At 39.5% G+C, this 27,890-nt stretch overlaps 1 protein-coding gene across 3 annotated transcripts in view; it reads left to right on the forward strand.

The window, feature by feature from the left end:
* ITSN2 (intersectin 2) overlaps nt 1-27,890 on the forward strand; it is an 87,888-nt gene that overhangs the window by 46,173 nt on the left and 13,825 nt on the right. For 2 of the 3 annotated variants that reach the window (XM_056343795.1, XM_056343796.1), the window contains exons 15-28: nt 613-700; nt 1,301-1,440; nt 4,160-4,296; nt 6,276-6,721; nt 7,857-7,978; nt 9,666-9,841; nt 10,129-10,273; nt 10,747-10,952; nt 11,766-11,830; nt 12,747-12,913; nt 13,245-13,290; nt 13,474-13,595; nt 15,250-15,346; nt 16,960-17,151. In XM_056343795.1, coding sequence (XP_056199770.1) covers nt 613-700; nt 1,301-1,440; nt 4,160-4,296; nt 6,276-6,721; nt 7,857-7,978; nt 9,666-9,841; nt 10,129-10,273; nt 10,747-10,952; nt 11,766-11,830; nt 12,747-12,913; nt 13,245-13,290; nt 13,474-13,595; nt 15,250-15,346; nt 16,960-17,151 — 2,149 coding nt within the window. Of the gene's footprint in view, nt 1-612; nt 701-1,300; nt 1,441-4,159; nt 4,297-6,275; nt 6,722-7,856; nt 7,979-9,665; nt 9,842-10,128; nt 10,274-10,746; nt 10,953-11,765; nt 11,831-12,746; nt 12,914-13,244; nt 13,291-13,473; nt 13,596-15,249; nt 15,347-16,959; nt 17,152-24,075; nt 27,776-27,890 lie in introns of those variants that run through there. The other variant, XM_056343797.1, reaches the window with a different exon arrangement.

Genomic DNA, 27,890 nt, shown 5'->3' on the forward strand with positions numbered 1-27,890 from the left:
CTGATAGTTGAATGAGGTCAGTAGTTAAAACCTTAGCTGTTCTTTTGTGAACCAATAATAGTGACTTCTCTTTAATTATGAATTCTTTTATGGCTCCAGACTCAAATTTTGGAGGAATGTTTTCCTGAATGTAGAGCAAGATGTCTTTGGGTTGAATTATCTTGTTGCTCTTTTTTTAATCTCTTTGAATAGCAAGACATGAATTACTTCAAATTAGTTGACTACCATAAATCATCCTCTGCTGTATTTTTATGTAATGCTCGTGCATGTCAGGAAACTTCTTTTCATGTTCCTGTGTGTCACAGAAAGTTACTGGTTTTTGTTAGGCTTGGGGCCATCAACTTACATGTTCTCATGATTATATTTACACTTTTAACATGCCTGTTAATTTTTTGTCCAACTGTGTTAATGTTTTTGGGTGAAAAAGCATTCAGCTTTAATAGTATTTATATTGAGGGTATAGAAGTAATTTTTTTCCTCTATCCCATAATGATGACTTGTATCCATGTTTCATTAATGTGAATTGAAGTTATGTTTGAAAATTCATCCGTTTTTACTTACTGATTTATAAAAAGTAATAAAAATTTGTTATGTTCTCTTCAATATCTACAGGAATATCAGAGTAAACTAATCTATTTAGTTCCTGAAAAGCAGTTGTTAAGTGAAAGAATTAAAAGTGCTCAACTTGAAAACACTCAGAGTAAGTGCCTGCACATGAATTCTCTTCTGTTTGCACTGCTGGCTTTTCATCATTTATTAAAAAATTGAAGGATACAGAAGTGTTAATCGCACTTTCACTTTTATATCTTTTCAGTTAGTGCCATGTTAGCATTGTTTCGTCTGCATTCCATTATTTCCTTCCTGCTCTAAACAAGGGGCAAACAGACACTTTTGTGAGAAAGCACAGATTTTGCTTGAAACTATTGATTTATACAGACTATACAGCCCACAGATATTATTACACCTTGTCTTTTTTGGTAGTGTAAGCTCAAGAGAGTTCATTTATGTAAAATCTACACTGGTCTTCACATCAAATCACACTAGAAGTCCCTATCTAGAAGTTTGCTATGGATTAGTCTGATACTACAAAATACAACTTGTAATTTATTCTGTACGTATTACATGTAGTGCATGTGTGTCTCAGTTGGGGGTTGGAGCCATTTCTTCTTTGTGCTGTATGTGCGTAGGAAGGTAAATCAAGGAGTTTTGAGGGAAGAGTTTGGGAATGCGTGTATATTAGGAAAATAATAATTTGTGAAAACAGAAATCCTTGTAAAATGGTTTGTTTTTCCTTGTGCAGGTACAGGAATCAGTTCAGTGCACAAGAAGTCCCTAGAAAAGGAAGAATTATGCCAAAGACTTAAGGATCAACTGGATGCCCTTGAGAAAGAAACTGCTTCTAAACTTGCTGAGATGGATGCATTTAACAGCCAGCTTAAGGTACCTGCATTATCTAAATTCTTAGTCTTAGACCAGTAAGCAGTATCTTTATGTCTCTGTCCAGTCATAAGGATTGGTGGCACTTCTACCAGGCCTCCAAAAAGCTTTCCCCAACTTCCAATGTCAAATAAGGTCTTGGAGTAAATAATGCAATAAACATGCACTTAAAACTGTTGCTAATATACTAAAATGTGAATCTCTTGCTAATCGTTGCTTTGCATGAATCAACTTGCTCACTCTCAACTTTGACCTTCTAGAACTCATTTTGATTTCGCATTGAAGTTTTTCAGGCTCTTGCAAATTCTGTTCTTACAGTGCTGAGGTTATATTGGCTACTATTTTTGAATTGTGGATGGAACATTTCACTTTTATTGAAAGAAGTACATGGTTTCCTAGTACATTGTACAAGATCTGGTAGCAGGCTTAAGTATTGTCCTAAAAGTAAGCACAGACCACTTATCTGTGTAGAAGTTAAGACATAACGACCACTGGCCCTGAAGGTGTTTTTGTTTCAGAGGCAGCTCTTGACTTGCCTAAAAATGCATGCAACTCTCAGGCAGGGTAGCGTGCATCCACTTAACTTTATTTACTAGCTTACTCTTAGTGGCACTGATGTGAACTTTATTCTTAAGTAATGGATTTATGCTGGGCCAGTGTGAGGGCTCTGCACTCTCCAATAAAAAGAGCACAAAGTAAAATTTGTAGGTGTTTAAGGAGTTTCTTTTATTTTAAAAAAATGGCTACGTATAGCATGTATTTTTAGTTACTTGTTTATTGCATGGCTTGCTATGTTCAGTGGCTGCATCCACAGTTCAGTCTTCCCTAAAATATGTTTTTCAAAATACAGTACAGAGATTAATTGGCTTTTTATCTACCTTATCTTACAGTGTGAGAATATGGATGATTCTGTTCTTCAGTGCCTTTTGTCTCTGCTAAGCTGTCTCAACAACCTCTTCCTCTTACTTAAGGTTATTTTCTAATCTTTGGCTCTTTTGGTTTTTAATTATTTCGCAATTTTCTCTGCTTACCCTTTCTGTTTGGTTGTACAACTTCTATTAAATAATTTTTCCTAAAAGAAAATCAATAGGCTCTTTCTCTTTCTGCTAGCTTTTACATCCTTCTAAAGACTTAAAATTTTCTTACCTGCTTAGAAATCTAAACTGCAAAATACTGATAGCCATTTTATTTCTTAATAGACTATGTTCATCAATTTGGTTTATTCAGTTATTTTTTTCTTTTTAGTTAAGGTAACATCAACCAAAAAACCACTGTCTTAGATGGAAATAGTGTCTTCTCCCACTTTTCCATCTGTTGTTCTCTACCTGTGTCCATACATCTTAAGCTGTGACTCAGATATACAAATTCTCATCTAAGTTTTAAAAGTCTAGACATAACATCATTATACAGAATATGGTATATGATATGGCAAACGTAACGCTATTAAACCTCCAGATTAACCCAGTACTAAAACCTACTTGCTGTTTTTCCTCAACACTGCTTTTGTCTGTTGGGGTCCGAAATCTGACTTCAAGAATAATTGAGAGGGGCGCGCAGACCAGAGTTACTTAACTGACCTTTCCATTTTGCATAAAGGTTCTTCTGTCCTTAAATCAAAGGTGCAATTTTTTTTTGATGCAGGTTGTTTCCACAGTGTTCCTCAATATCTATGCAAAATGAGAATTCTCAGCTGAATATGTTTGCAGAAAAATTGTAGTCAATTGCTTGATTTAGTTTATTGCTACAGAGACTTTCGCTGACACAGAAACCTTGTTATCTTGCCCTTTTCATATAAATTGTACAATAGCTCTTATGCAACGTGATTATTGGCAGAGGTGCGTATTGTAGCAGGAATGGGTCATTCTTAATTGCTTTATTTGCATTTATGAGATCAGATATGAAAAGTCAGAGTATACCTGTTGCATTGCTTAGTGTGTCTCAATGAGAATCCTAAGGAAAAAATAATGTAATGTCTTACAGGTGTTTTGTGACTTGGTGAAGTACAATCTAAAGTAATTCTATTACTGTTGGTTTTTTAATTCTGTACACATAATTATCCCAAAGATTCATGCAGATTTTTCTGCTGTGAAAAAGTTGTTATCAGAGGGAGATGCAATAGGAATTAAAGGATGTGCTCAAAAGAAAAAGAGTAAAATTGTGATATTTACAAATACAGGAAAACTCCAGTCTGATTTAGTGTCTTTAGGCTGTGGCCTCCCACAGTGATAAGCCTGCTGGATATTTTTATAAGTTTTTTTTTATTTAAATATGAGACTGATCATTCAGAAAGCATTGCAAAGGCAAGCACCCTACTGAAGGGGTGCGTTCTCAGGTTTATGGTATTGTGTTGACTTTCACTTGAAGTCTCCTTCCTTGTAGTTATTCAAAATATACTACCTTGCCTTCTGTGCCCTTAGATAATGTTGTGTTTGAACACTCAGTTTTATATCTTTCCTTTTCCTCTGTCGTAATAGCCATTTCCAGCAGGTGTATGGCTGGAAGGGCTCTTTGAAAGTCTAAGTTACATCAAAGACTTTGCAAATCTGCCATCCTTTTATACTTGTGTTTATTTTACTTTCTTTGCAGTGACCTTCAAGGACTATTAATAACTTAATATTACTTTGTCCATTTGTATTAAAACTTGGTTCACAAAGCATTAAAATGCCTGGATGCTTTTCTCGAAAGACTGGCTTTGATGTACTTCATTGTGTTTCCTCCTTAGGACCTGAGAGAAAGTTACAGCACACAGCAGTTAGCCTTGGAGCAGCTCCACAGGATCAAGCAGGACAAAATAAAAGAAGTAGAAAAAAGAAGAGCTGAACTTGCACAGAAAAAGCGACTGGAAGATGAGGCTGCAAGGTACCATGTCTGAATGTATCAATGTTGCAGTTCTTAAAGCAAAATAATGCTGAGGTGACTTTTAAGATGCTGATTGTATTAAACGAGAGGTCTAATAAGTAAAAATCCATCCTATTGAGTTGCCTTAGAGGAAGCATATGGAGTACCACTGATACAAGATGATTTGAATTTTCTCTTTCTGATCTGTTTTTGTCTTTTGTTTTAAAAAAGGTCAGATGCCATGGATAAATAAACCAAGTAGGCACTTTTGCTATTAAGATTTTTAGCTCCTTCAATAGATAATCCTCACACAATCTAAAATTCCTCATATATTCTGCCTTGTTTTGCTGGCCTCAAAACATCTGACCTATTTCCTTAAAAGCACTTCTGACTGAGCAGTTAACTAGTTTTTTGTCATGTATATCCAGACAGATTGATACTTAAGATAATAGGAAGGGCATTGACTATTTAATTCCTGTATTATTCTTGAAAGCTGGATGAGTGAGTAATTTCTGAGGTTTAGATTTGGTTCCTTTTTTAGGAGGACAATGAGAAAATTCAAATAAGTCTTTGAGAGGATCATCCCTTCATGTATATGGTCTTGTTTTTGCTCAGTCCAGCCTTGTATGAAGCACTCAAACTTCTGCTGTCCTCAGCTCTTGGTTTTTTGTGATCTTGTTCCCAGCTAGTTTTGTTTTCTTTTGTTTCACTGATTAGGAAAACATGGTTTCTAGGGTCTGATTCTGGCTGTCTTAAGATGCCACTCTGCTTTTCCTCTCTTCCAACCTTCTGCTATCAGCTACCTAGTTTACCCTTAGCAGCCCTGTAGTGAAACAGTGCCAGGGAGAGGGCGGGTGGGTGCTCTCAGTGGCCAGTCCTCAGCTGTGGAATTGCTTTGGTGTGCTGGTTTTGACTGCTCTCCTCATTCAGAGGATTGCCGTGTTTTGTCTTTTTAATTTGAGAGAGATTTTCAGTGATTCATATTTTCTTTGACTGCTTGTAAGTGAAGCAGAGCTAGTGACCTCGTAGTGCGTGTGATTCAAGGTCTTAACTCATGACAGCGTATTTCTACAATAGCGTTGATGGTGTTTCGTAACATTTGTAACGGTCCCTTTAAGAAAACTGTATGCTGTGCGTACAGTGATATCCTGTTAATTTTTCTGTTGAATCTGTATGTTAGATTAACAGCATTATTGCACAGCTCCTACTAGATCCTGTCATGCTCTTGAAAACGCAATAAAATGGCCATCAAATGAGTGGACGCCCCCAGTTACTTGATGAAGCAGTCTTCTCTAGGCGTGGACCTGAACAATCTCTTCAGAAGGTGGCCCAAAGGGTTAGGTCCCGCTCTTTTCAGAAGGAAGATCTTGGACAGCTAAAAATAAATGATTTTTAAATGTGTTGAATTGGATAATAACTTTTTTGGAGAGATGCACAGGCTAGAATCAGGGCAGAGAATACAGTCAGACGTCTGGTTTCTGTCTGCTGAAGAGTGTGGCCATGGTGGGGATAAGCGTATTGAATAGATTACAACTGCTGAAGGCAAAAAGTTCAAGCAGCAAAAATCAGTATGCAAAGGGTATTTATATGTATGTACCAGAGTGAAATTTTGTTATTAATCTGTTTGGAAATCTTAGTTTCCAATCTTGGCTACTACTTTGGTGGACAGCATAAAAAACACGTTTCTTCAATTAACGGTACACTTCTGCTTACCTGTCCTGATGAGCAAGAAGTGCCCATGGAAGCACTGCGCAAGTAACCCTGTGGCAGTGTTTCTGTACCAAGAATGTAAATCCATTTGTTATTTGTATGTGAAATATACTGGCAGTCATGTTTAGTCAAAGCATGGCCTCCCATCGAAGAGCTTACACCGGGAGAGGAGAGTGATCAATATCATGGACTGAGTTTTACTGACAAGTGCAGTCAATTACTCTATGATCATAATCTCATTCATTTTTGTATGAATGTTCTCCTACTTCTCTTTTACTCTTTTCTTTCAGGAAAGCAAAACGGGAGAAGGAGAACAGATGGCAGGAAAACATCCGAAGGGAAGAGGAAGAGAAAAAGAAGCGATTGGAGGAAGAGCGCATGCAGGAAAAAGTTCAAGAAAAGCTGAAAGCTGAAGAAGCCATTGCTCTGATGAGAGAAAGGGAAAATAAACAACAGCTTCATGCAGATGAGGAAAAAAGCAGGCAAGCCACGATCTTTAGGGAGACAGAACAACAAAGGCAGAGGCAACTGGAAGAAGATAAAAGAAAGCAAGAACAAATAGCAAAAGAAGCTGAGGAGAGGCGTAAGCAGAACGAAGAAATAAAGAAGACAAAAGAAGTGACCAGCTCTCAAGAGGTGGAGAAACGTACTTCTAAATTAAGCGTAAATGAGAAATTTGCAGATCTGTTGAAACCAACAGAGGGTAAAAATCTTAAACCACCCTGGAAAAATGAAGGTAATCTTAGTCTGTTAGATTTTTGCTTTAATGGTTCTTATTTTCCTGAGAGTTATTTCTTTCTTTAAATGCATTACTGTTAATGTGACACTATGGCAGGCTTATTGTCTAGAATACTACTTAAAAAAAATCAAACTAGCAATGTTTCATGTCTTTAGTTTTTAATAATCCTGTTAAGTTGGGTTACTTCTGTCAGTTTTCAGCACCTGTAACTCTGATGACCAATATTCCAGTGATCATGGTCAACACATCCCAGATTCTGGAAACAGTAATATTTTAGCTTTTTCCTAAGGCCTGCACTTGCTGTCATTAAAGCAGAATGCTAATATGGAGGAGTTTTGTTCAGTAATGAGTGGATGGGTAGGTAACATTCAGTGAAGCATTTTATTAACATTGAAATCTAGTTTATTTCTGCACTATATTGAATCATCTTATTAAATAACAAAAAACTGAATGACTAGACCTAACTGTAGTTGCGTGACTTAAAAAAAATACTGGTTTAACAGTATTTTTGCTAAAGGCGCTTTTGATTAGTTCCATCCTTCGTTAGTTCTTTTCAGTTTTATTAGCCACTTTTATCACTGAGTTCACTAAGAACCAATTTAGAACAGTGCTGAAAGATATTTGCACACTTCAGCTATACCTTGTAAAACATTCACTGTTAGCAACATCAGTCACAGACTTGGAGAACAGAGATACAAAGGAAATGGAAATGATATTTTGCTATTCTAGGTTTCTAAGAAAAATCTTCACACATGCTGTTGAATACTTATTGTTGCAACTGTGGTATCTTTTCAACTTGGAAAATTATAATTGCCTTAAGACTATATTAAGTTTAGTCAGGTTTAGCCAGGCAGTTTGACAAGGAAAGATGAGAAAGTAAAGGTGTAATTTTTTTCACTTCAGAAATCAATGCGTTTTATTGCCTATGTCATATTTACTATGATTAGCATGTTAAACTCTTGTATGCATCCCATCGGCCTGCTGTAGCTGGTGATCTCTGAGTATTTGCATAGTGCCTGGGGCAAGAACTGTTCTCTTGTATTCATACCTGTTGCTTAGAATGATTGGGCTCCAACAAAGTGCATGTCTTTCAGCTGTATCAAAATGGTAACTAGTTTTCTTACCCTTTCAGGCAATGCTGTTAGTGTCTCAGAGTCTAGGAATCCAGTTGCCTTGGTAAATTACAGAGCTTTATATCCATTTGAAGCAAGGAATCATGATGAAATGAGCTTTAATACTGGCGATATAATTCAGGTAAGATTTGCCATTCGTGTTTGACTTGCAGAAATCACACACACGCACCCTCTTCCCCAGCCTTGACATACACGAGGTCTTAAGTGTCAAAAGCATTACATTAATAGATTTTGAGGCTAAGGCTTACTCAGAATTTAAATTGGATTGCTTTTTAAAAACAGCTGAAATTAGAATTAGTTCAGCCAAAATCTTTGTTTGGATCTTACACATCCTATAGGTGTTGAGAATCTGTTTAAAATAACATAGTGAATGCTAAACAGACTTCTAAAGTTAGTAGGTCAGGAATGATACGGTGGTTGCAGTGCGTTGTACGTGTACAGGTTGGCCTCTAAGTGCCTGCTTGAAATATAAGCATAGTAAATAGAGGCATGAATTATTAATTAATAGCAATTAAATGAAAATAAAACAACTTATTTAACAAGTAGATGTGAATGGTTCTTCAGAATCTTAATATAATTTTCTAATGTCTTGTTGACATAGGCTGGTTAACCTCACCATAATATTATTAGCTGGTCCTTTATGAATGCTCCCTCAGGCAGATATCTGTAGTAGTTTATTCTGTGTCCGTTCTTTGTAGCACTTTTTTCTGGATTCAGCTGAATATGCTATCTATAATATTACAGCAGGACCATAAGATGGGAAATGTTTTTTGGCGTCTCAGTTGAAATCTGTGTCCCTTCATGTGATTACGTCCCTTGACAGCATACAAGTGTTTGAAAGCATGTGCCTTCAGGTGGACTTGTGAAAACTGATTTACAGCCGTGGCAGTACAATTATTTATGTATCTAATATATGTATAGTTTCTCCTCATTTAGACTGTAAAGAATATAGGTAGGTAAAAAGGGAGAATTTACAAAGCAATGTGGTACAAAGTATTAAAACACTTAAGTATTAGCCTTCAGTTTGGCAGTGTTAAATCATCTATTTATATTTTCCTACCAATGAAGCATTGAAGAGGGAACAAGAGAAGCAGGTTTTGCTTTGGCTTCCTTCTCAGATATAATTAACTGTCATAACTACTGATAACTCATTTTAGAAATAGACTAACAGCTGCCACTGCCTCCTCTTAAACCCTAAACCTCAACTAAGCTAACTAGGTGATAGTATTTTATGAGCTGCAAATTTTTAGCTAATTTTGACTAATTTGCAGCATAATGGAGGCTTCAGTATTGCTATGAACATTTAAGGATGCTCTATACTTAATTGTATAATAAATATCAGAATTTTTGGACGTGTTTTGGATGCAAATGACACTGTTAATTATATCTGTAAGCAAAACTACAGCAGTTGTTTCCGTGAGCTGATAAGTTTGCCAGCCGCTGCCTCTTGGCTGCACATTTGGCACAATACAACACAATGCACTGTAATTTTTGGCAAGCCAGAACAGCTCCAGGTATAGTACCTGATCCCCGGTGTGCCTATTTGGAGCCTGTTTGAAGGAATATGTTGTGTTTGAGGCCTGTCTCTACCTGTGTCTAAAAGCTGTGCAGTTGCATCATCGCCCTGTTTGTTGAACAGTGCAAAACCAGGTCCATTCTGAAAGGGAAGAGAATGAAAATGCTGCTTCTTGTATGTGTGCTGCTTGCACTGCTCAATTCAGAGTGCCAGCAGGTGCTGACATGCTGGATACCCTGTTTGTTTTATGCTGCTAATTGCATTTTCTTTGTGTTTATCCTCCTGTCCATAGGTTGATGAAAAAACTGTGGGAGAGCCTGGTTGGCTTTATGGGAGTTTTCAAGGACATTTTGGTTGGTTTCCATGCAATTATGTAGAAAAAATACCAGAAGGAGAAAAATCTTTATCTCCTAAGAAGGCCTTACTTCCTCCTACAGTATCATTATCTACTACCTCAACTGCTTCAGAGTGAGTTTTTGTTGTGTTTCTGTTAAAACTGCTTTTCCTAAATTTAGCTAACACATAATATGCTGTATAGCTTAATTTGGTGTTTGTTTTTAAAATACAAATGCAAAAAACTTACTGAAGAACCTACCTGAAAGTCTTACCTTGGAAATTTAAGTATTTGACAACTCTGCTTTGCATTGTATAGAATATCTGTTTTCTGTATGTTAAAATAAAAAAGGTTATTCTATTTGAGGTACTTTTAACACATTACAATTTTTATTTGAAATATGCCTGTATTCAATTTGCAGACCACTTTCATCAAGTAAATCTGCAGAAGAATCTGACTACCAAAATATACCTTTTTCTAGCCTGAATGTTAATACAGCATGGCAACAGAAATCAGCTTTTACTCGCACTGTATCCCCTGGATCTGTTTCACCCATTCATGGACAGGTATATTGTGTGAGAGTGGAGAACTTGCTGTATTTTAGATTCATGTTAATGAAACAGATTTAAAGAAAAGACAAAACACAACTTTTCTAATACTGGGTGCACTGAACAGGCTAGAGGATAAAGAAGCGAGTCTGAATGCTCCACTAGTGTGCACTGACATAATTCCGTATCTTTCCAGGAACCACTGAGCAAGAAGACTCATGCAGTATGTTTCATAATTCTAAAATCACTTTCACCTATAACTAGACACACCAGATGTTTGTAACAAATAAGAAACAGAGTTGAGAGATTGTTCTTCAATCAATGGTTTATATACATCTGTGTAAAAAAATATAAATTATTCAGCCGTCAGTTAGGAATGAAGTTGTTTAAATTTCAATAAAGGATACATCAATGTTTGTTCGTTTGTTTTTAACACATGCACCAGTTTGGGGTAGTGTGGCCAATCAACATCTCCGCTTCTGTCTTAACAGGGGCAGCCTGTCGAGAACTTAAAAGCACAAGCACTTTGCTCTTGGACTGCAAAAAAAGAAAACCACTTGAATTTTTCAAAAAATGATATTATTACTGTCCTGGAGCAACAGGAAAACTGGTGGTTTGGGGAGGTACATGGAGGAAGGGGTTGGTTTCCAAAATCGTATGTCAAGCTCTTACCTGGGAGTGAAATCAAGAAAGAGGAGTAAGTGTGACTTCTGGTTTTGGTTTATTCAACAGCTTACAAAAAAAGGTGGTTTAGAGTAACACAATTCTTGCAGTGCTTTAAAGTGCAGAACATAAATACCATTTACAATTTACACCATGCCATTTTAAGCTTCTATTATTTCATTCTGGCAAGCCAAGTAATGTTGGTCTCACTACTGTGTAAACAGACGGTCTTTCAAGGCTGAGTGCTGTGAAAAATCCGTGGTGTTTGATTATTCATCAAGTGCCAGACTCTGTTTTAGTTCATTACTGAGTCAGCTCTCTTGCAGTGTACTTGTGTTCTGCCTCTGAAGGTGCCAATTTCGAAATGACCTACAAATATTTGTAATCTCTTAACTTGCATCTTGCAGAAGTAGTGTATTTTTCTGTGCTTGAAAAAATCATTATTCTAATGCTGCAAGGTAACTGTTCCTTACTGCTGGGATGACTGTACCATTGTGTGTGAATTGTTCTTTTCACTGGTTATGATAAAAATTCTTAGAAATTCTCTAGAATGACAGAATTTAGACAATCTTTAATTTGTATTTCTTTTGGATAGCATAATTTGCAAATATATCCTCTCATCTTTCATCACGTTTCTTTTTTGAAGTGGTGTGCTCTTGGATGCATTCATATCTTAAATATCAGTAATACCTGTCACTGTTTGACAGTCAGGAAAGCCTTTGCAATTAATTCAGAGGCAATACCAACTTGGAGATAAGCAAAGTCTGGAGATATTAGTCTCACCCTAATAAAGAGATTTGTTTTTGCTCAAACTTTTAGTTACACAAACCTTTTTTTCTTTCTACAGGCCAGAAGCTATTTATGCAGCTGTGAACAAAAAGCCTAATACACAGCCTTACGCAGCAGGAGAGGGTAAGACAGCATGAAATATGCTACTTAATGGTACAGTCTGTTTCTGCTTAATGGCATGTGAATAAGCTTAAATATATGAAGAGCTTCTGAGCAGGCCTTTTAATGCTTTTCCAGAAGAAACAGTACAAATGTTGAGCTACTGATACGAGAATTCTAAAACAGGAACTTAGTAAAACTTACAACTAATTCAGGTGGAGCATAGGCCTGGTTTTGTTTTTAAGAGTTCTGCTCAAGCATCAACTTATTTCTGAAAACCTAAATATGTCTCATATCCATAAGCCAAGTTCTCTTCCTGCTCTTCTCTACTGTATTATGCTATGCTCTAGAGATGTGAGGAGGGATTTTCAGTCTCCTGAGTGTGGATCATTCTCTTTCAATCAGTAGGGAGTACAGAGAACAAATACTACTGGAGAAAAAATTTGTGGAAAGCATTTTCTAAGCCTTTTAATCTAGTGTATCTCCATGCTTCCCCAATTACACATTAATTCCACTTGAGTCTTTTAATTTTTGCTGTTAGTCAGATAAGAGTGGTTTTAATCAGGTTTAGGTGTGTAATACACATTCTTGCTGTCAAACACAGAGGTAGGGTGGAATACTTAATGCAAGAGATGAGTTTTCAAGCCATGGTCTACAGGCCTGTGCTGATCCGCAGGATGATCATAGGTTAGTAACCCCCTGTGCCAAATTCATCTCTCTGTACACAGTTGTGTGCCTGTAATTCAGAGTTGTAAGCATGAGGCAAGCTGTGATTACCATCAGGCAAGTAGGTAGGTTGATTCACAAACTTGTGAAGACCTGATCTGTGTTATGAACACACTGATGAATGCTGGTATCAAAGATACCTTACTTGCGTCTAGCATACTTTTCTCTTCCTATCTGAAACTATTGTCGTCTTCTTTATACGTGCTGTTTGCAGAGTATGTTGCACTCTATTCGTACTCAAGCTCTGAGCCTGGTGACTTGACTTTCACGGAAGGTGAGGAAATCCTAGTGACCCAGAAAGAAGGGGAATGGTGGACTGGGAGCATTGATGGCAGAACTGGAATCTTTCCCTCCAATTATGTCAGACCAAAGGATCAAGAAGTGAGTTCATGTTCTGAGAATTAATGCACAATACTTTCTCTCAAATTTATTGTATTCCTAGTATTGATACTCTTAGATAGTAATTTTAAGCAGAGGTTAACGTGCTTGACAGAAGAGAAAAGCCTACGTAGCTTATGCCCTAGCCTCTGAGACACAGTCACACTGTCTGTCTCTGTACAGATGATATTTTATAAATTGGTTAGGATGGTATTTTGTTAAATACAGGCTCAAAATTATAATCTCCATGTGCTTTTCTGTCCACATGCTTATAGTTGGTGTAAACTCCGCTGGTTTTATTGCACATTAAAAGCTTATTGTTGTGTCTTTGTAGGCTTCTAGTAATGCTGGCAAAACTGGAACAGTAAATAAGAAACCCGGTAAGTGCGCGATCGCTTTAATATTTGGGACTGTTTCTTAAGCGACTATGAGCATTTAGGTTCACAGCAGTGTTTTAACGGTGGCTAATGTTCTTGGCTGCAAGATATGTACCAGGATATTTCTGTGGATCTAGTTCTTGCTGTAATGATCATTGCATTTGTTGGTTTTTTTATCTTTTTCAGAAATTGCTCAGGTTACTACAGCCTATGCTGCATCAGGAACTGAACAGCTTAGTCTTGCTCCAGGACAGCTAATACTTATTCTGAAGAAAAATTCTAGTGGATGGTGGCAAGGAGAGTTGCAGGTAGCTATTGAAGGAGAAATATTTGCAGCTTCATGAATGGCAATTACGTGATCTTAGGTTCAATTTGAGAAAGCAACTAAGTATAGTGTTCCAAAAGCTGGCTAGAAAGTTACTTTCATTTTGTATAAATCATGTTTTGGGAGAAAAAGTTTTTAATTAAACCTTGGGTTGCTGGTTTTTTGGGGTGTTTTTTTTGGTTTTTTGTCACAGGAGAAGGTAAAACTGTCAATGAACATGTGCATGGGAGGGAGAAGATTGGTATTGACAGTTAATAAATTGGTTAGGATTTAATTAGTAAAAAATTAAATTGTAAAATTATTCTGTTGAAAGAATAGGAATTCTTGGATGTTGGAGTTGGAAGCTAGTTTCCTGTGAAGGTTGCTGTTCCCTCTTTTCTCTTTCCCTCACCTAGTGATGAATTTAAAGTCCCAAGGATTAAGGGTGCTTTTACATGACATTCTTCTTAAACTTCAGTTTTTGCAGCCCTGTGGATTTTGTCCACAATAGCCTTCATCTTTGCAACCAATGCAGAAAGTTAAATCATGATTTTATAATGTCTCTTTGTTACCCTTTAGCTTAATCTGCAGCGTTAGCCCGAGTTTAAACATGTTGCTTCCGATACTGAATGTTGTTTCCAATATTGGGATTGAACAGCATAATAGAAAGTTCTGTCTTCTTAATATCACTTAACTGGCCTTTCCCAAGGTATTCTACAGCCACACACGCTGTTTTGAGTGAATACTCTTGTTAACACCTATCTTCCCTCTTCAGCAGTTTTAACAGGGCTGATCTAACTGTTCAGCTAGCCTGCTTTACAGATACAGGACGAGAGATCACAGCGAGCCAGTTGAGAAATTGCTGCACTGAGTTTCTGTGAATTAACGACAGTGGAAAATTTATTCATAGTATGTGCAAAAAAATAAATACAGAAAACAATGAAAAGTTTGTATTTTATAAAAAGTAGATCAGTGCTGGTTCAGGAAGAAGCCTCAAAGAATAATTTAAAAAGTGCAGGAAGAGAAAGTAAGATACATAATTGTCAATTCTTGCTACTTTGAATTCCTTTTTTTGTTGTAGTAGAGCTCACTCTGCAGTTCCAGGTTTCTATCATCTTCTAAAATGTTGACTTTTACATCCTGACTTTTTATGTACTCTGAAGTATATTTGATTCTTCAGTATGTGCAGAGATCATCTTTACCTGTGGGACTGAAAAAGCAAAGATTAAAAAATGAGGAAAATCTTTTTGAACTCTCACACGCTGTACTAGGTAGGAAGTGATACCGAATACTTAGGTACTTACTTCGGTTCTGGGTATCGTGTTGGAGACTCCTGATACGGTGTGTAAGAATGTTCATAGGGTGAAGTTTCAGCCTTACAATTAAAGTGTACACTGAAATCATTAGCTGTGCTTGAAAATTTTGGATGAACTCATTTGCCAGAACATATTATGATGCAGCTTTATTTGAATGGGGTTGTTTTATCCTTTAGCCAGATATTTTTTCCTTTTGAGTTCTGTTTAGTATTTAGTTGGCGTTTGGAAGCCTGGCTTTTTGTCTCTTGTTGGTAAAACTGTGTGACACATTTGTTGCATTTCTTCCAATCTATAGACTATTTGGTTTCCTAATTGTGTAATAACCATTTTAAACATTCACAGGCAAGAGGGAAAAAGAGACAGAAAGGATGGTTCCCTGCCAGCCATGTGAAATTACTGGGTCTGAGCAGTGAGAGAACCACATCTGCTGCTCCCTCAGGTAAAAAAAAAAAAAAAAAAAAAAAAAAAGCTTTATGTTTTATTTACAGTATTTTATGTGACTGTTTCAATTGTTCAGATACTAGTCTGAATTGCATAACTAGCGTAATACTCTGTTTAATGGCCTGTGGTGGGTTGGCCCTGGCTGGGCACCAGAGCTGCTCTGTCCCTGCCCCCTCAGCCGGGCCGGGGCAGAAACAGCGACGGGCCGGTGGGGCGGGAGCGGGGCAGGGGGCGATCGCTCCGCAGCTGCTGTCACGGGCAAAACAGGCTCCGCCGGGGGGAATCAGTTTAATTGATTGCCGGTCAGAGCAGAGCAGGGCAGCGAGAAATAAAACCGAAGCTCAAGGCACCGTCCCGGGCCCTCCCCCCGCGGCCCCTCCCCGCTCCCCGGCCGCGGCGCAGGGCGGGCCCGGGGCGGGGTCAGTCCCTCACACGGTCCCCGCCGCTCCTGCCCCTCCGGGGGCGGCTCCTCACACCCTGCCCCGGCCCGGGGCCCTGCCGGGCTGCCGTTCCCCACGCCCGGCCCCGCCGTGGGTTCCCCCCGCGGGGCGCAGCCCCTCAGGCCCAGCCGGCCCCGGCGCGGGTCCCCGCGGGGGCACCGGCCCTGCCGCAGCCCGCCCAGCCCGGGCTCCTCTCCCCGCGGGGCCACGGGCCCTGCCCGGAGCTGCTCCAGCGCGGCCCCCGCGGGTCCCAGCCTCCCTCGGGCACCCCCTGCCCCGGCTGCGGGGGGGAGCTGCCCCCGGGGGCTCCGTGGGCTGGGGGCACAAAGCCAACGGGCTGCCGGGGAATCTGTGCTCCACCACCGGGAGCTCCTCCCGCCCTGGCCTGGGGGGCTGCAGCGTTCTTGCTCTTGCATGTTCTCCTCTCTCTTCTGACTGCTCCTGGTGTTGCCCAGGGGTTTGGCTGTTCCCAGCCTTCCCTGGGAAACTCCATGTTTCCAAATGCTAGCAAAAAGCTTACAGAAAACTAGCAATCATTGACAAACACCTTGGAATGGCATGCACTGCTCCTTGTAAGGAAGGAAACTAAGCAGCAAATTTTCATTAGGTTTGAATGGCTGGGTACAAATGAGAGTATTTCATAGAAAAGGAGCTTTTTTCATTCTGCATGCTTAAATTGAGCTGTTCTCCACAGCTACGATTTGCTTATACAACAGTTTCCTGGGTATTGCTGGACAGAACTTCCCTTTGACTAAACTGGCAGTTCGTGATTAGCTAATGCACATTTCCTCTTCCTTTGCCATGTTTTTCTCACAAGAATCAGCTGTAGATAATCAAGCTCACTATCCTTTCTGAGCCAGTAGGAGATAGAAGCATACTTGATTATATTTTAAAGTGTTTAGAAGGTCAGTAGATACTATGCTAACTGAATCCATTTGCTATGGAAGTGCATAGTTAGATGAAGTGGAAATAAAGATTACTGCCTGGCCCAATTTGGGGGGGGGGCGGGGGGGCAGTAAAAGAAAAGGGAGGATAGTTCCATGTCAAGATAAGATCATGTAGCATTTTTCTTATGTAACATGTTGTTTTTTTCCTGTGGTTATGTAAAACACTGAAAAACCAATCTTAATACTTGTGTAACACTGCTCTGCTATTTTTGTTTTTTCTTCAGTGTGTCAAGTGATAGCGATGTATGATTACATGGCAAACAATGAAGATGAGCTCAGTTTCTCCAAAGGGCAGCTCATTAATGTACTGAGCAAAGATGATGCTGACTGGTGGCAAGGAGAAATCAGTGGCGTGACAGGTCTCTTCCCCTCAAACTATGTGAAGATGACCACGGATTCTGATCCAAGTCAGCAGTGTAAGCATCTTCTATTTTTTATTAATTTTGTTACTTTATTTATTCTTCTGCTTTGTGTGTGGAATTTGGAATTCCAGACATCCCCTAAATTTATTGGTACTTTAAATACTCTTTCTTTAAGTACTATACTATAGTACTAAGTACTTTAAATATTTTTCCATTTAACCTACAACCAGTACAATACCAACCAACCAGTGTACGATAGTAAGAGTGCTAGGATGAGCTAAAAACATTAGATTTGGTAGGTGTTCCCCTTCCATTAAAGATGCTAAAGTTTGATAACCGACATGGACTGGGAATTAATGCAGGCATATTATGCTTGTGTATAGAACTTACTTGAGTTGTACAAAATTTGAAAAAGTGTCTGTTGTAGTAATCTTTAACTTAAACTATCAGTTATGTAAAAATAACCATAAAAAAGGTTAGAAAAAAGTTTCTAGTATTAGCAAGTGGTCTGTCCTATGGTAAATATGTGTGTCCTGGCTCCTAGCAATCCAGTTCTCACCCATTTCTGAGAAACAAGATACATATCAAAGCATATGTTAAGCTGAAAATTATCAGCAGCAGGTTGAGAATTGAATGCTGGAATGTACATTTATCTGACAGTCAGCATTTTCTCTGCCTTTTTTGCACTTAAATACAGTAAAAATATCTGGTGTCCCCTCCACATGCACACCTCATTTTTTTGGCCCCTCTCCCCAGAGATATTTACCACCATTTTTACTGGCTCAGCTTTCCATCTTTCGGGCACTGTGGTTGAACCAACTTTTATATCAGCCCATGCCATCGGTGGGTTCAGGGACATACCTTGATGTCAGAGTTGCTCCTTTGACATAATAAGCCTTGTTCCTTTACTTGCTGTTTTTTCCCTAGGCATCATTTATGGTTTCCTCGGTATAAAGACACACATCCATAAGTTTGGTTGAGGTCACTCTTAATAGCTGTTGTAGTTTAACCCCAGCTGGCAACCAAGTACCACGCAGCAGCTTGCTCACCCCCCACCCCACCCAGTGGGATGGGAAGGAGGATTGGAAAGGAATGTAAAACTCACAGGTTGAGATAAGAACAATTTAATAGGTAAAGCAAAAGCTGCACACGCAAGCAAAGCAAAGCAAGGGATTCATTCACCACTTCCCATAGGCAGGCAGGTGCTTGGCCATCCCCGGGGAAGCAGGGCTCTGTCACATGTAACGGTTACTTGGGAAGACAAACACCATAATGCCAAATGTCCCCCCTTCCTCCTTCTTCCCTCAGTTTATATACTCAGCACGACACCCCGTGGTATGGAATACCTCTTTGGCTGGTTCAGGTCAGCTGACCTGACTGTGTCCCTTCCCAGTCTCTTGTGTCCCTTCCCAGTCTCTTGTGTCCCTTCCCAGTCTCTTGTGTCCCTTCCCAGTCTCTTGTGTCCCTTCCCAGTCTCTTGTGTCCCTTCCCAGTCTCTTGTGTCCCTTCCCAGTCTCTTGTGTCCCTTCCCAGTCTCTTGTGTCCCTTCCCAGTCTCTTGTGTCCCTTCCCAGTCTCTTGTGTCCCTTCCCAGTCTCTTGTGTCCCTTCCCAGTCTCTTGTGTCCCTTCCCAGTCTCTTGTGTCCCTTCCCAGTCTCTTGTGTCCCTTCCCAGTCTCTTGTGTCCCTTCCCAGTCTCTTGTGTCCCTTCCCAGTCTCTTGTGTCCCTTCCCAGTCTCTTGTGTCCCTTCCCAGTCTCTTGTGTCCCTTCCCAGTCTCTTGTGTCCCTTCCCAGTCTCTTGTGTCCCTTCCCAGTCTCTTGTGTCCCTTCCCAGTCTCTTGTGTCCCTTCCCAGTCTCTTGTGTCCCTTCCCAGTCTCTTGTGTCCCTCCAGCATTCTGGCTGGCAGGGCCCAAGAAACCAAAAAGGCCTTGACTTAGTATAAACATCACCCAGCAACAACTGAAAACATCAGTGCGGTTATCAACATTGTTCTCACACCAAATCCAAAACACAGCACTTTACTAGCTACTAAGAAAATTAACTCCATCCCAGCTGAAACCAGGACAATTAGCCTATAGCTAGTGTGTAGGACCAGTTTGCACTTAAGATATGATCGGCATAGTTGTGTTTGTACAGAAGAAGTCACAGACTCGGTAATGACGGTACAGCTTGGATCGGAAAGTTAAAATATTTTGCTTGGATAGCTTGTTTTGGTACATGGGCAAAACAGAGTAATGCACTGCTCTGAAGGCTTTCTTTTTAGCTAAATTACATCCATGCTCACTTTTTTAGTAACACGTTTTTGATATTTTTTTAAGTGCCTCTTGTCTATGATGTGAAAAACTTCTGTGTTTTAGATTGAACTTCGTGTACTTTTAATTAGGCATATCTAGATCATTAAAATGATCTTTTGAAGGGTTTTTTTTTATGTTGTTTACAAAATCTCATTTTTGAAGAAGTAGAAGAAATAGTATAGACTAAATCCTGATGGACTATAAAATTAAGATTCTGACCGAATGCTAAAACTTTCTGAATTTTCAAAAATGGTAGAGATACTAGCTTCTCATAGCAGGTGCGTTGCTATTTAGACTTGGAGAATGCTTGGGGTTGGAAGGGATCTCTGGAGATCATCTAGTCCAACCCCCTGCTAAAGCAGGGTCACCGAGAGCTGGTTGCACAGTCATGTCTGGGTGGGTTTTGAATGTCCTCAGAGAAAGAGACTCCACAGCCTCTCTGGGCAGCCTGTTCCAGAGCTCTGTCATCCTCAGAGGAAAGAAGTTCTTCCTCATATTTAGGTGGAACTGCCTGTGTTGCAGCTCATGCCTGTTGCCCCTCGTCCTGTTGATGAGCACCACTGAAAATAGCCTGACCCTTGTGCTCTTGGCACTCACCCTTGAGGTATTTGTAGACATTGATAAGGTCCCTGTGGCTGAACATGATACAGGCAAGGTGATTACGTATAGCACTGTTCTTCAACACTTGCCACTATTTTTCAACAAAAGGTAAGACCAAATTGTAATTGGAAAGTTTTGAAATATTTTATTAAGTTTTTTCTCATTATTTGCTGATGAGTTGTTAGGCTTTTTCTCAGGTTTCAGTGTTGTGGATTAAAAATATTTCCATTCATATCAAGCTGTGGCTTTGTGAACAGTATATTCCTTTTGAAAGTATATTAGAATCACAGAATGGTTTGGGTTGGGAGGGATCTTAAAGATCACCCAGTTCCAACCCCCCTGCCATGGGCAGGGGCACCTTCCACTAGAGCAGGTTGCTCAAAGCCCCGTCCAGCCTGGCCTTGAACACTGCCAGGGATGGGGCATCCACAGCTTCTCTGGGCAACCTGCTCCAGTGTCTCACCACCATCACGGTGAAGAATTTCTTCCTAGTATCTAACTTAAATCTACCCTCTTCCAGTTTAAAGCCATTACCCCTTGTCCTGTCTCTACATGTTGTTGTTAGAAGTTCCTCTGCAGTTTTCACGTAGGCCCCCTTTAGGCACTGGCAGGCTGCTATAAGGTCTGCCTGGCACCTTCTCTTCTCCAGGCTGAACAACTCCAGCTCTCTCAGCCTGTCTTCATAGGATAAAGGTCAGCCAGTGCACCCAGATGAGCAGATGTGCACCAGGTCACCTGTACTTGGTTGTTAAACCTCTGTCTAAGAAGTAATCTGTTTGCTATGAAGCAGATCTGCGGGTGCTTAATTAACAAAATACACCTGTTGGTTTATGAAGAGTATGTTGAATGTTAAGTTCTCTGAGTATTTCAAATAAGCTATCATATATCACTTTTGTGCTGGGGCTTGCGCTCTTTTGTGATACTAAAACATGCATTTGGAAACCTCAGAAAAATCTGTCTTGAAGTCCAGAGCCTGCTCAAAACCAGTGTGTCTTGTTAGCTCAAGTGCAGCATTATGCAAATACCATTACAGAGATTTCAGCTGGGCTGCTTTCATATGGTGTGAAGCCTGAGCTAATAGGTTGTGTTAGCAGGAAGCTAGGCCTGTACCATTCTTCTGTAAGCAGAGAAATCCTTAAATAGGTACTGATTGAACTTTCAAACTTCCTTGGAATTCCTTAAAATATTTTTTGCTCTTATTTAAATATAGTGTAGAAACTATTATTAGTATTCTTAAGAAATCACTAATGAATTGTCCCACAGAAATGTTGATGTGGCCCTCTAGGGACCAGCTTAGAGATATGACAGAATATAATATAAAAAATGCATTGTTATATTTTAGAAAATTGTTAATCTGAGTACCATGTTTCTGTTGAAAAATAGCATTCTCTCCCACTGTCTCTTCTAGATGGTCAAATGTAACGGTACTTGAAAGGGAGCATACAGGTTTGGTTTACTCAGATACGTTTGTGACTTAGGAAAATTCTGCTTTCCTTCAAATTTAAACTGTTATATGGACCACCTTTGTATCCAGAGTCTTCCCTGGGACTTGCTAGTTATAGCTGTAATGGCAAACTTCCCTAGCAAAGAAGGAACTTAGGTCAGTGAGATGTTTCTTCGCTTAGGTTGCTGAAATAGCTCTCTGGACAGGGTAAGCTGTGCTGACAAAGTCACTTTACCTTTTGGTGTAGCTGCACATCCTGGCAGAGAGTCAAGGGTGTCACAGGTCTGTCAACAGGTCTCTTAAATACAACTTAGTCCTAGTGATTGCAGAACACAGAACACTTGAGAATCATGCTGTCAGTGACCTTGGTGATGGTTAGATTTACTCAGTTTTAATGACATTTTAATAGCCCTTATTCTAATGTTTGCAGAGAAGTCATCATAAAGAATAAATAAGATACACAGGAGGTTTCAGAATATAAATAGCTATAGATCTAAAGTAAAGGAGTGTGCATAGTCTCACAATCTTTTGTTCTTTGTTGAGTGCTGCTTGCTTTATCATTCAGGGTCTGATCTTTTGTGCATTGCCAGTACCTGTCTAGGACGAATCTACCAGGTTTTCTTCCCAAGGGGTGTGTAGGGCAGGGTAGGCATGGTGCACTTACCACTTTATGGTTCTTTCCAGTGGCTTGGTTTGGAGATAATTTTGTTACTTCAGCCAGTCTTTGTCTGCTTTAAACAATTGCCTTTAGAACCTTCTCTCCGGTTGGCTTTTTCAGTGAGATAAGTTTTCTCAGTTTACCCTCTTATCTGTGGGACCAGCCTGAGCCTTGTTCTTATGTTTTCTTTAGTTGGGATTTTCTCCCTTCAGGTACCTCAGATGGAGGCAAGACAGATGCTCCAGCAATGTCTGCATGCTTGGTTGCTGGCTGTCTTTTAGTGGTGGAGATCAGGTCAGTTCTGAGACGTTCTTGCTGAGCGCTGAACACTTCAGCCAGGTGGACATGCCTGTGCTCAGTGTGCATTGTAGCTCATCTTAGCTGAGGTACCTCATCTCCTTTATGAAACTGTTTTTTCACAGAGCTGCACCAGTTCTAGCTACTCTAGTGTACATATAGTTACTGTTTGTGTTCAATCTTTTTTCTTTTCATAGGCCAACATTGTTGCAGTTCCCCAGGCATCTAACTTACTCCTTCAGGTGCTCAGACATGAGCTCCAGGTAGTCCCCATAGCCTGATAAACACCTCCTTCCCCTATTTAAACCTGCCTGCTCTGCCTTCTGCCAATGCAGTGGCAAAAGGTGGTTAGACTGGGAACAGATCCTCTCTCCATAGACAGTTCTTGACACGCCTATGACAACAGTGTGAATTTCCTTAGGTATGAAATTGATGTTTATAGTAATACCACTAGATCTACCTAATTTTTTTTCTCCCCAAACCTTAGCTGTAGATGTGACACGTTAGAGACATGAGGCAAGTCCTGTCCTTTCAAGAACAACGATCTGTATTTTCAGAAGTTTACCTCCATGCACAAAAGGTCATTAGTAATTCCTGTCTGTCACTGTCTAATGAATGAAACTGACTGATTTTTCAAGTGTTTTCATAGTGAAAAAACAACTTCTGAACTGACACGCTCGTGGCAGTGCATGTCTGTGTCTATATGTGGATAACACGTTTTGAAGTTCTCAAGTTATTGCCAGCTAGCTTCCCGTTATGATTATGGAGTAAGAGTTCATGGTATCGGTGGCTTTGAAGTGTTGCAGATCCACATTCATTTTTTTTTAACACATGAAGATTAATAATTTATTCTAAGACTTTATTCAACAGCTCCAGAATTTTACTCTTTTTACCGAGGATCACATATGAAATCAGTTCCCTTAGTGACCCTAGTGATGCAGTCATTTTGTATTTGTGAAACTATTTGGTGAATGTCAGTCAGGCTTGTTAATGCTCCCAGGTTGAAATTCTGGGGTCTGGAATAGTCTCTGGATTGTCCACAGGGTGTGTGCAGCTGCAGCCCATCTCATACCACTTGCCTTTAACCTGACTTTGCAGTTCCTTTTCTAGACTGTGTAGACCTTGGTTTCTGATGGGTATATTGAGCGATGTGGTACATGCTACTTCATGCGCACAAATTACTAGAGACGAGGTTTTAATTCCTTTCAGGTGTTGAACAGTCTTGAACAGGTTGATTTTGGTGTGCCAATGTGAACAAATCCCAGTGAGGCTTTTCTTTACAAGTTTAGGTTTTTATCTGGTTTTCTAATGTCTCATTACAAGTTTCTCAGGAGAAATCCTGGCTTTGCTGAAAATTCAGGGAAATTTGCCATTGCCTTAAAAAAACCTAGGGCTTGACCTTGTGTTGTTGGGTCTACCTTGGGAAGAAACTTTCTTCCTCAAGCAAATCAGCTACATGTGTTTTTCAGAGTCAAGTGATGGCTGGTCACAAGTGCTTAAAATTGTGTGTGTTTATAAATATGAAATTAAGAGTAGAAGTTCATGATGTCTGTTTTCAGAAAGTTGAATGTTCGTCATTCCTTTCTGAGCTTTTTGGTGTTGTTCTGTCTTTGTCCGTAGAACTCATATGTTTCACTCTTCAAATTTATGTTCATTTTATCCTTCATTTTTTTTGTTTTTTTTAGGACCCAATGTTGTCTTCCAGTGTGAAAGCACCTCAGAGACCCACTATCCAAGTTTGACTGTAGCGTGGAGGCAGGGTGGCCAGCCCTGCTCACATATCTCTGACACAATCCTTTTGCTTCGTTTGAACATTAGATCCAGTCAAGAAATTAGGTTTTTGTGGGTTTTCTTGTAATCTACAGTTACGGTTGATTTGTAAAAGCAGAAGGGATAGTGGGTCTTTGTGTGGCTTTCACTGCTGTTCATTCTTGTTTCCTTTAGTATTTTTCTTTGGTATTGATAATCGTAGATCATTAGCATGCATACCAAGTTACCGTTTGCATGGTGGGATTGCAGACACACAAAGACCCACTATTTGCACAGTTTATCTGAGCTGTTTTGATTGGGCAGTTGTTCTTTTGATGTTGTGATGTACGTACTTTGCAGAATTAAAATGTTCACTGACTACTGTTCTACTGGACTTGATTTAATCTCGTACATATTGAGCTTTTAAAACTGCAAGCCTACAAGGCTCACCCAGAGGACAAACCCTAGTTGTCTTTGCTGCTGATAGTCACTGTGATTATAAACATGCTACAAGATCTAAGATACAGATCTGGTGCAGTCCATCCACCCTTTTAATAACCTTTTTAACTAGGGAAAGAACTATTATGCGTAGAGTGGAGGATATTTTAATTTGTTTCTTCCTTCACAGTAGTACTATAGCAGAAATTTGGATTATTTTGGCTCAGTATGTCCTACCCCTAAACAACCTCCTTCCTTTAAATACTTTAATTCTGATAATTTGTATTTGCTTTCAGTTTTGGTAAATAGCAAACATGTACTAGTTACTGCAGTAAGTACACTTACACAGCCCCTGTGCTACAAGACCCTTTCCCTGCCCCTTTTCTTCATTAAATAGTTAACGGTACCAAATAGTGTTTTTATCTGGCTGTGGTCTGGAGTGACTTAAAGTAGGTACTACCTGAATCCTACTGGTCTTCTGTTAAATAAATTGGAGCAGCCTAATATGTAGGTAACCTCGATAAAGAGATGTTGCCAGAAAAGAAACACTAACAGACACCTGGAGCTGAAGGCAGAGCGTTTGGGTTTAGGAAAGGAACTATACTCCTCAGCTCAAAAGTGGTCCTTAAAGGTACAGTTATGGCATGTCAGCAATATGGTGCAGTAATGGTGCCCATGTTTGATTAGTTTGGGGGGAGGGAGGGACCAGGACTTCAGGAGTATAACCCTGATACCCCTCTAAATAAAATTATTAGTTTAATACAGACTGCTTGTCTGCTTAAGTAGTTCTGTGCTTCTGTAATGACAGGAGAGATCTAGTAGGTGCAGTATTTTAATTTAGTTGGTTTTCTGAACTTGGTTACAAAACAGCAAAGGTCACTTATGCAATCAGAAATGTTTACAAAACACTGCTTGTTTACTATATATATATGAATGTTGTGAAGGTACTATCAGGAAAAGGTTAGTCCAATTGCAGAGATTTAAAAGCCTCTCTCCAAAATTTCTGTTACATATTTAATATACTTGATCAAATAACGTATATGTGCCCTTGAGTTCAGAGATATATCTTTTGTGCAATACAGACTACAGCAATGTGCCTACATAAAACTACAAATGTTTTTTTATTCTGGATGTATTTTGTCTAAACCAATATTTTGTTACAGAATGAAATCATGTTATTGTAGGCAAATAATGTGCTAGATAATTCCTCAAGTATTCTAGCTGACCTGATTTCCTTATGAAACTACGTTTTAAGTATTTCTACTAAAAATATGCTAATCACCCTGAATTGCCTTCTCGGATTTTTTGACTTTGAAAGCCTGTTTAGTGCAGGGTGAAGTGTGTTGTGCTACACCAGTGGCATTGAGCAGTCACTTACTGTAGTCTAATAATTAGGTAATCTTACAAATTATCCCATTTCTAAAAGGCACCGTTAACATGTGGGATTTGAACCAAACTGGTTTCCCAGTGTTCAGTGACAGTTTTCCTTGAATGCCAAATTGCTACTAATTGTCATTGAAAAATTAAAAACAGCTTCACATCCTATCTGGGATGTTCTTGGATGTAGTTACATGGCATTTTTCCAAAACCAACTGGCATTCTACCCATTTTTTAACTGATACAGTTGGAGATTAGGGTATTGTTGGGTATGTAGATATGAGCATTGATAATTATTGAAACAGCTGTTTCATTGATGATTATTCAAACAGCTGTCCTTCAGTTTGAACGGATGAGTATTGAAATGAGGCATTTTGGGCTTTTCATGTTTCAGTATTACCTGAGTGTGCTCTAAATTCTCTAACTGTAGTAACAAAGATAAATAATACACCTTAATAATATTGACTGAAAGAGCTGTAGTCTCTGTCTTCAGTATTTGTATCTATTGCAAAAGTCTTAACACAGGTCAAGCACAATCGCCTGAGAGCTCTGCTCTCCTGTCGCACACTGCTGCAGAAAGAACTGAATACAAACACCAGACCATTGATAGGAAAGACTTAGGCCGAGGATGGCCTTAAAATAAGGCAAGCTTATTTTAAAATAATGTTCTGTAACAATGAGGAGGTATAGCTAATAAAAGCTGGGTTTAAATAAGACTTTTTCTTTCAAAAATGTTACTTTCTGTCTGGTTGTGTGCAATCTATTCTCTTGTTGATAAAAGAGTTGAGTTCAGCTGTCATCCCAGACAGCCAAGTAAAACTAGCAATGAAGTGTTCATTTATCTAGGTGAAAAAGGTTGGCTTTGGAACTAAAGGCAAAGTGGAAAGTAGAGGTTTTTTGTTGAACTGGTGGTTCCCAGTCAAGAGCGGGGAGTCTAAATGTTGCTCAGAGCCGCGCCAAGGTTAGCAGTTAAAACTGAAGCCAACCAGGAAAGCAAAACACGTTGTTGCCTGCAGTGTAATACTTGCTTAATATTGCTTCCTGCGGGCCAGCAGAGAATAGGGGCCATGGTGTAATTGTGGGTAAAAATGAGAACGATGCTGCAAATACGCAAGAACAGGTACTGAAACGCTTCCTGATTTTTTTAACTGTCTAGTTTGCATAACGGACTAACAACCTACAAACGTGTAGTTTTGCAAAAGCTTAGTTTGCAGAGCTGAGTTCCTGAGCTAGCAGTTGGATCGATGCAGGAAAGTCTTGTGCCACCACCGAGACCTGCTTGCAGGGCTGGGGTGTGCGAGTAGTCAGTGAATTGTGAAGGGCTGTGAAAGCATACAAAGCGCTATCTTAATGTCAGTGTTAGTAATGTTACAGTTAGTGCAGAAGGCATAAAGCTCCATCAAAAAAAAGTTACGTGCTAATAATTGAAATGTCTCCTACCAGTCACTGAATATTTATGCCATCTCGATGCTTTCTCAGGTCGTATCCCTGTGTGATGTTCTTGAGTTGGGTTGGAAACACCTGTAAATAAGTCTGCTCATAGGAATGCCGACCAACCTTGGCGTGTAGTAGTGTTGGGAGCTGCTGCAGGGTCACGCTACTTTAATGTAATGAACTAATAAAACTGCTGCAATGGTGTGTGCTGCCTTAAAATCTTTTTTTGTTGTTCTTTTCAAGCTAGAGTGTTAATGTTTGAGGATGATTGTTAAGACATGCAAATGCAGGCTGTGCTTAGCATGAGGCAATTGTTCATCTTTGTTTTTAAACAAAGTTGTAAGATAACTATGCAAATGTATTTTATTAAAGGGACACATAAAAGGATCTAGTTTGTCTGTTGTGGTTTTTTTGTCCATCGGGGAAGGATGTTTTCCCATCGGAGAGGCTTGGTACAAGCCTTATGTTACCTGGCTCTGTGTCAGAGCAACTTGATTTTGCT

The sequence above is a fragment of the Falco biarmicus genome, chromosome 6 (genome assembly GCF_023638135.1).
Source record: "Falco biarmicus isolate bFalBia1 chromosome 6, bFalBia1.pri, whole genome shotgun sequence".
Taxonomy (NCBI): domain Eukaryota; kingdom Metazoa; phylum Chordata; class Aves; order Falconiformes; family Falconidae; genus Falco; species Falco biarmicus.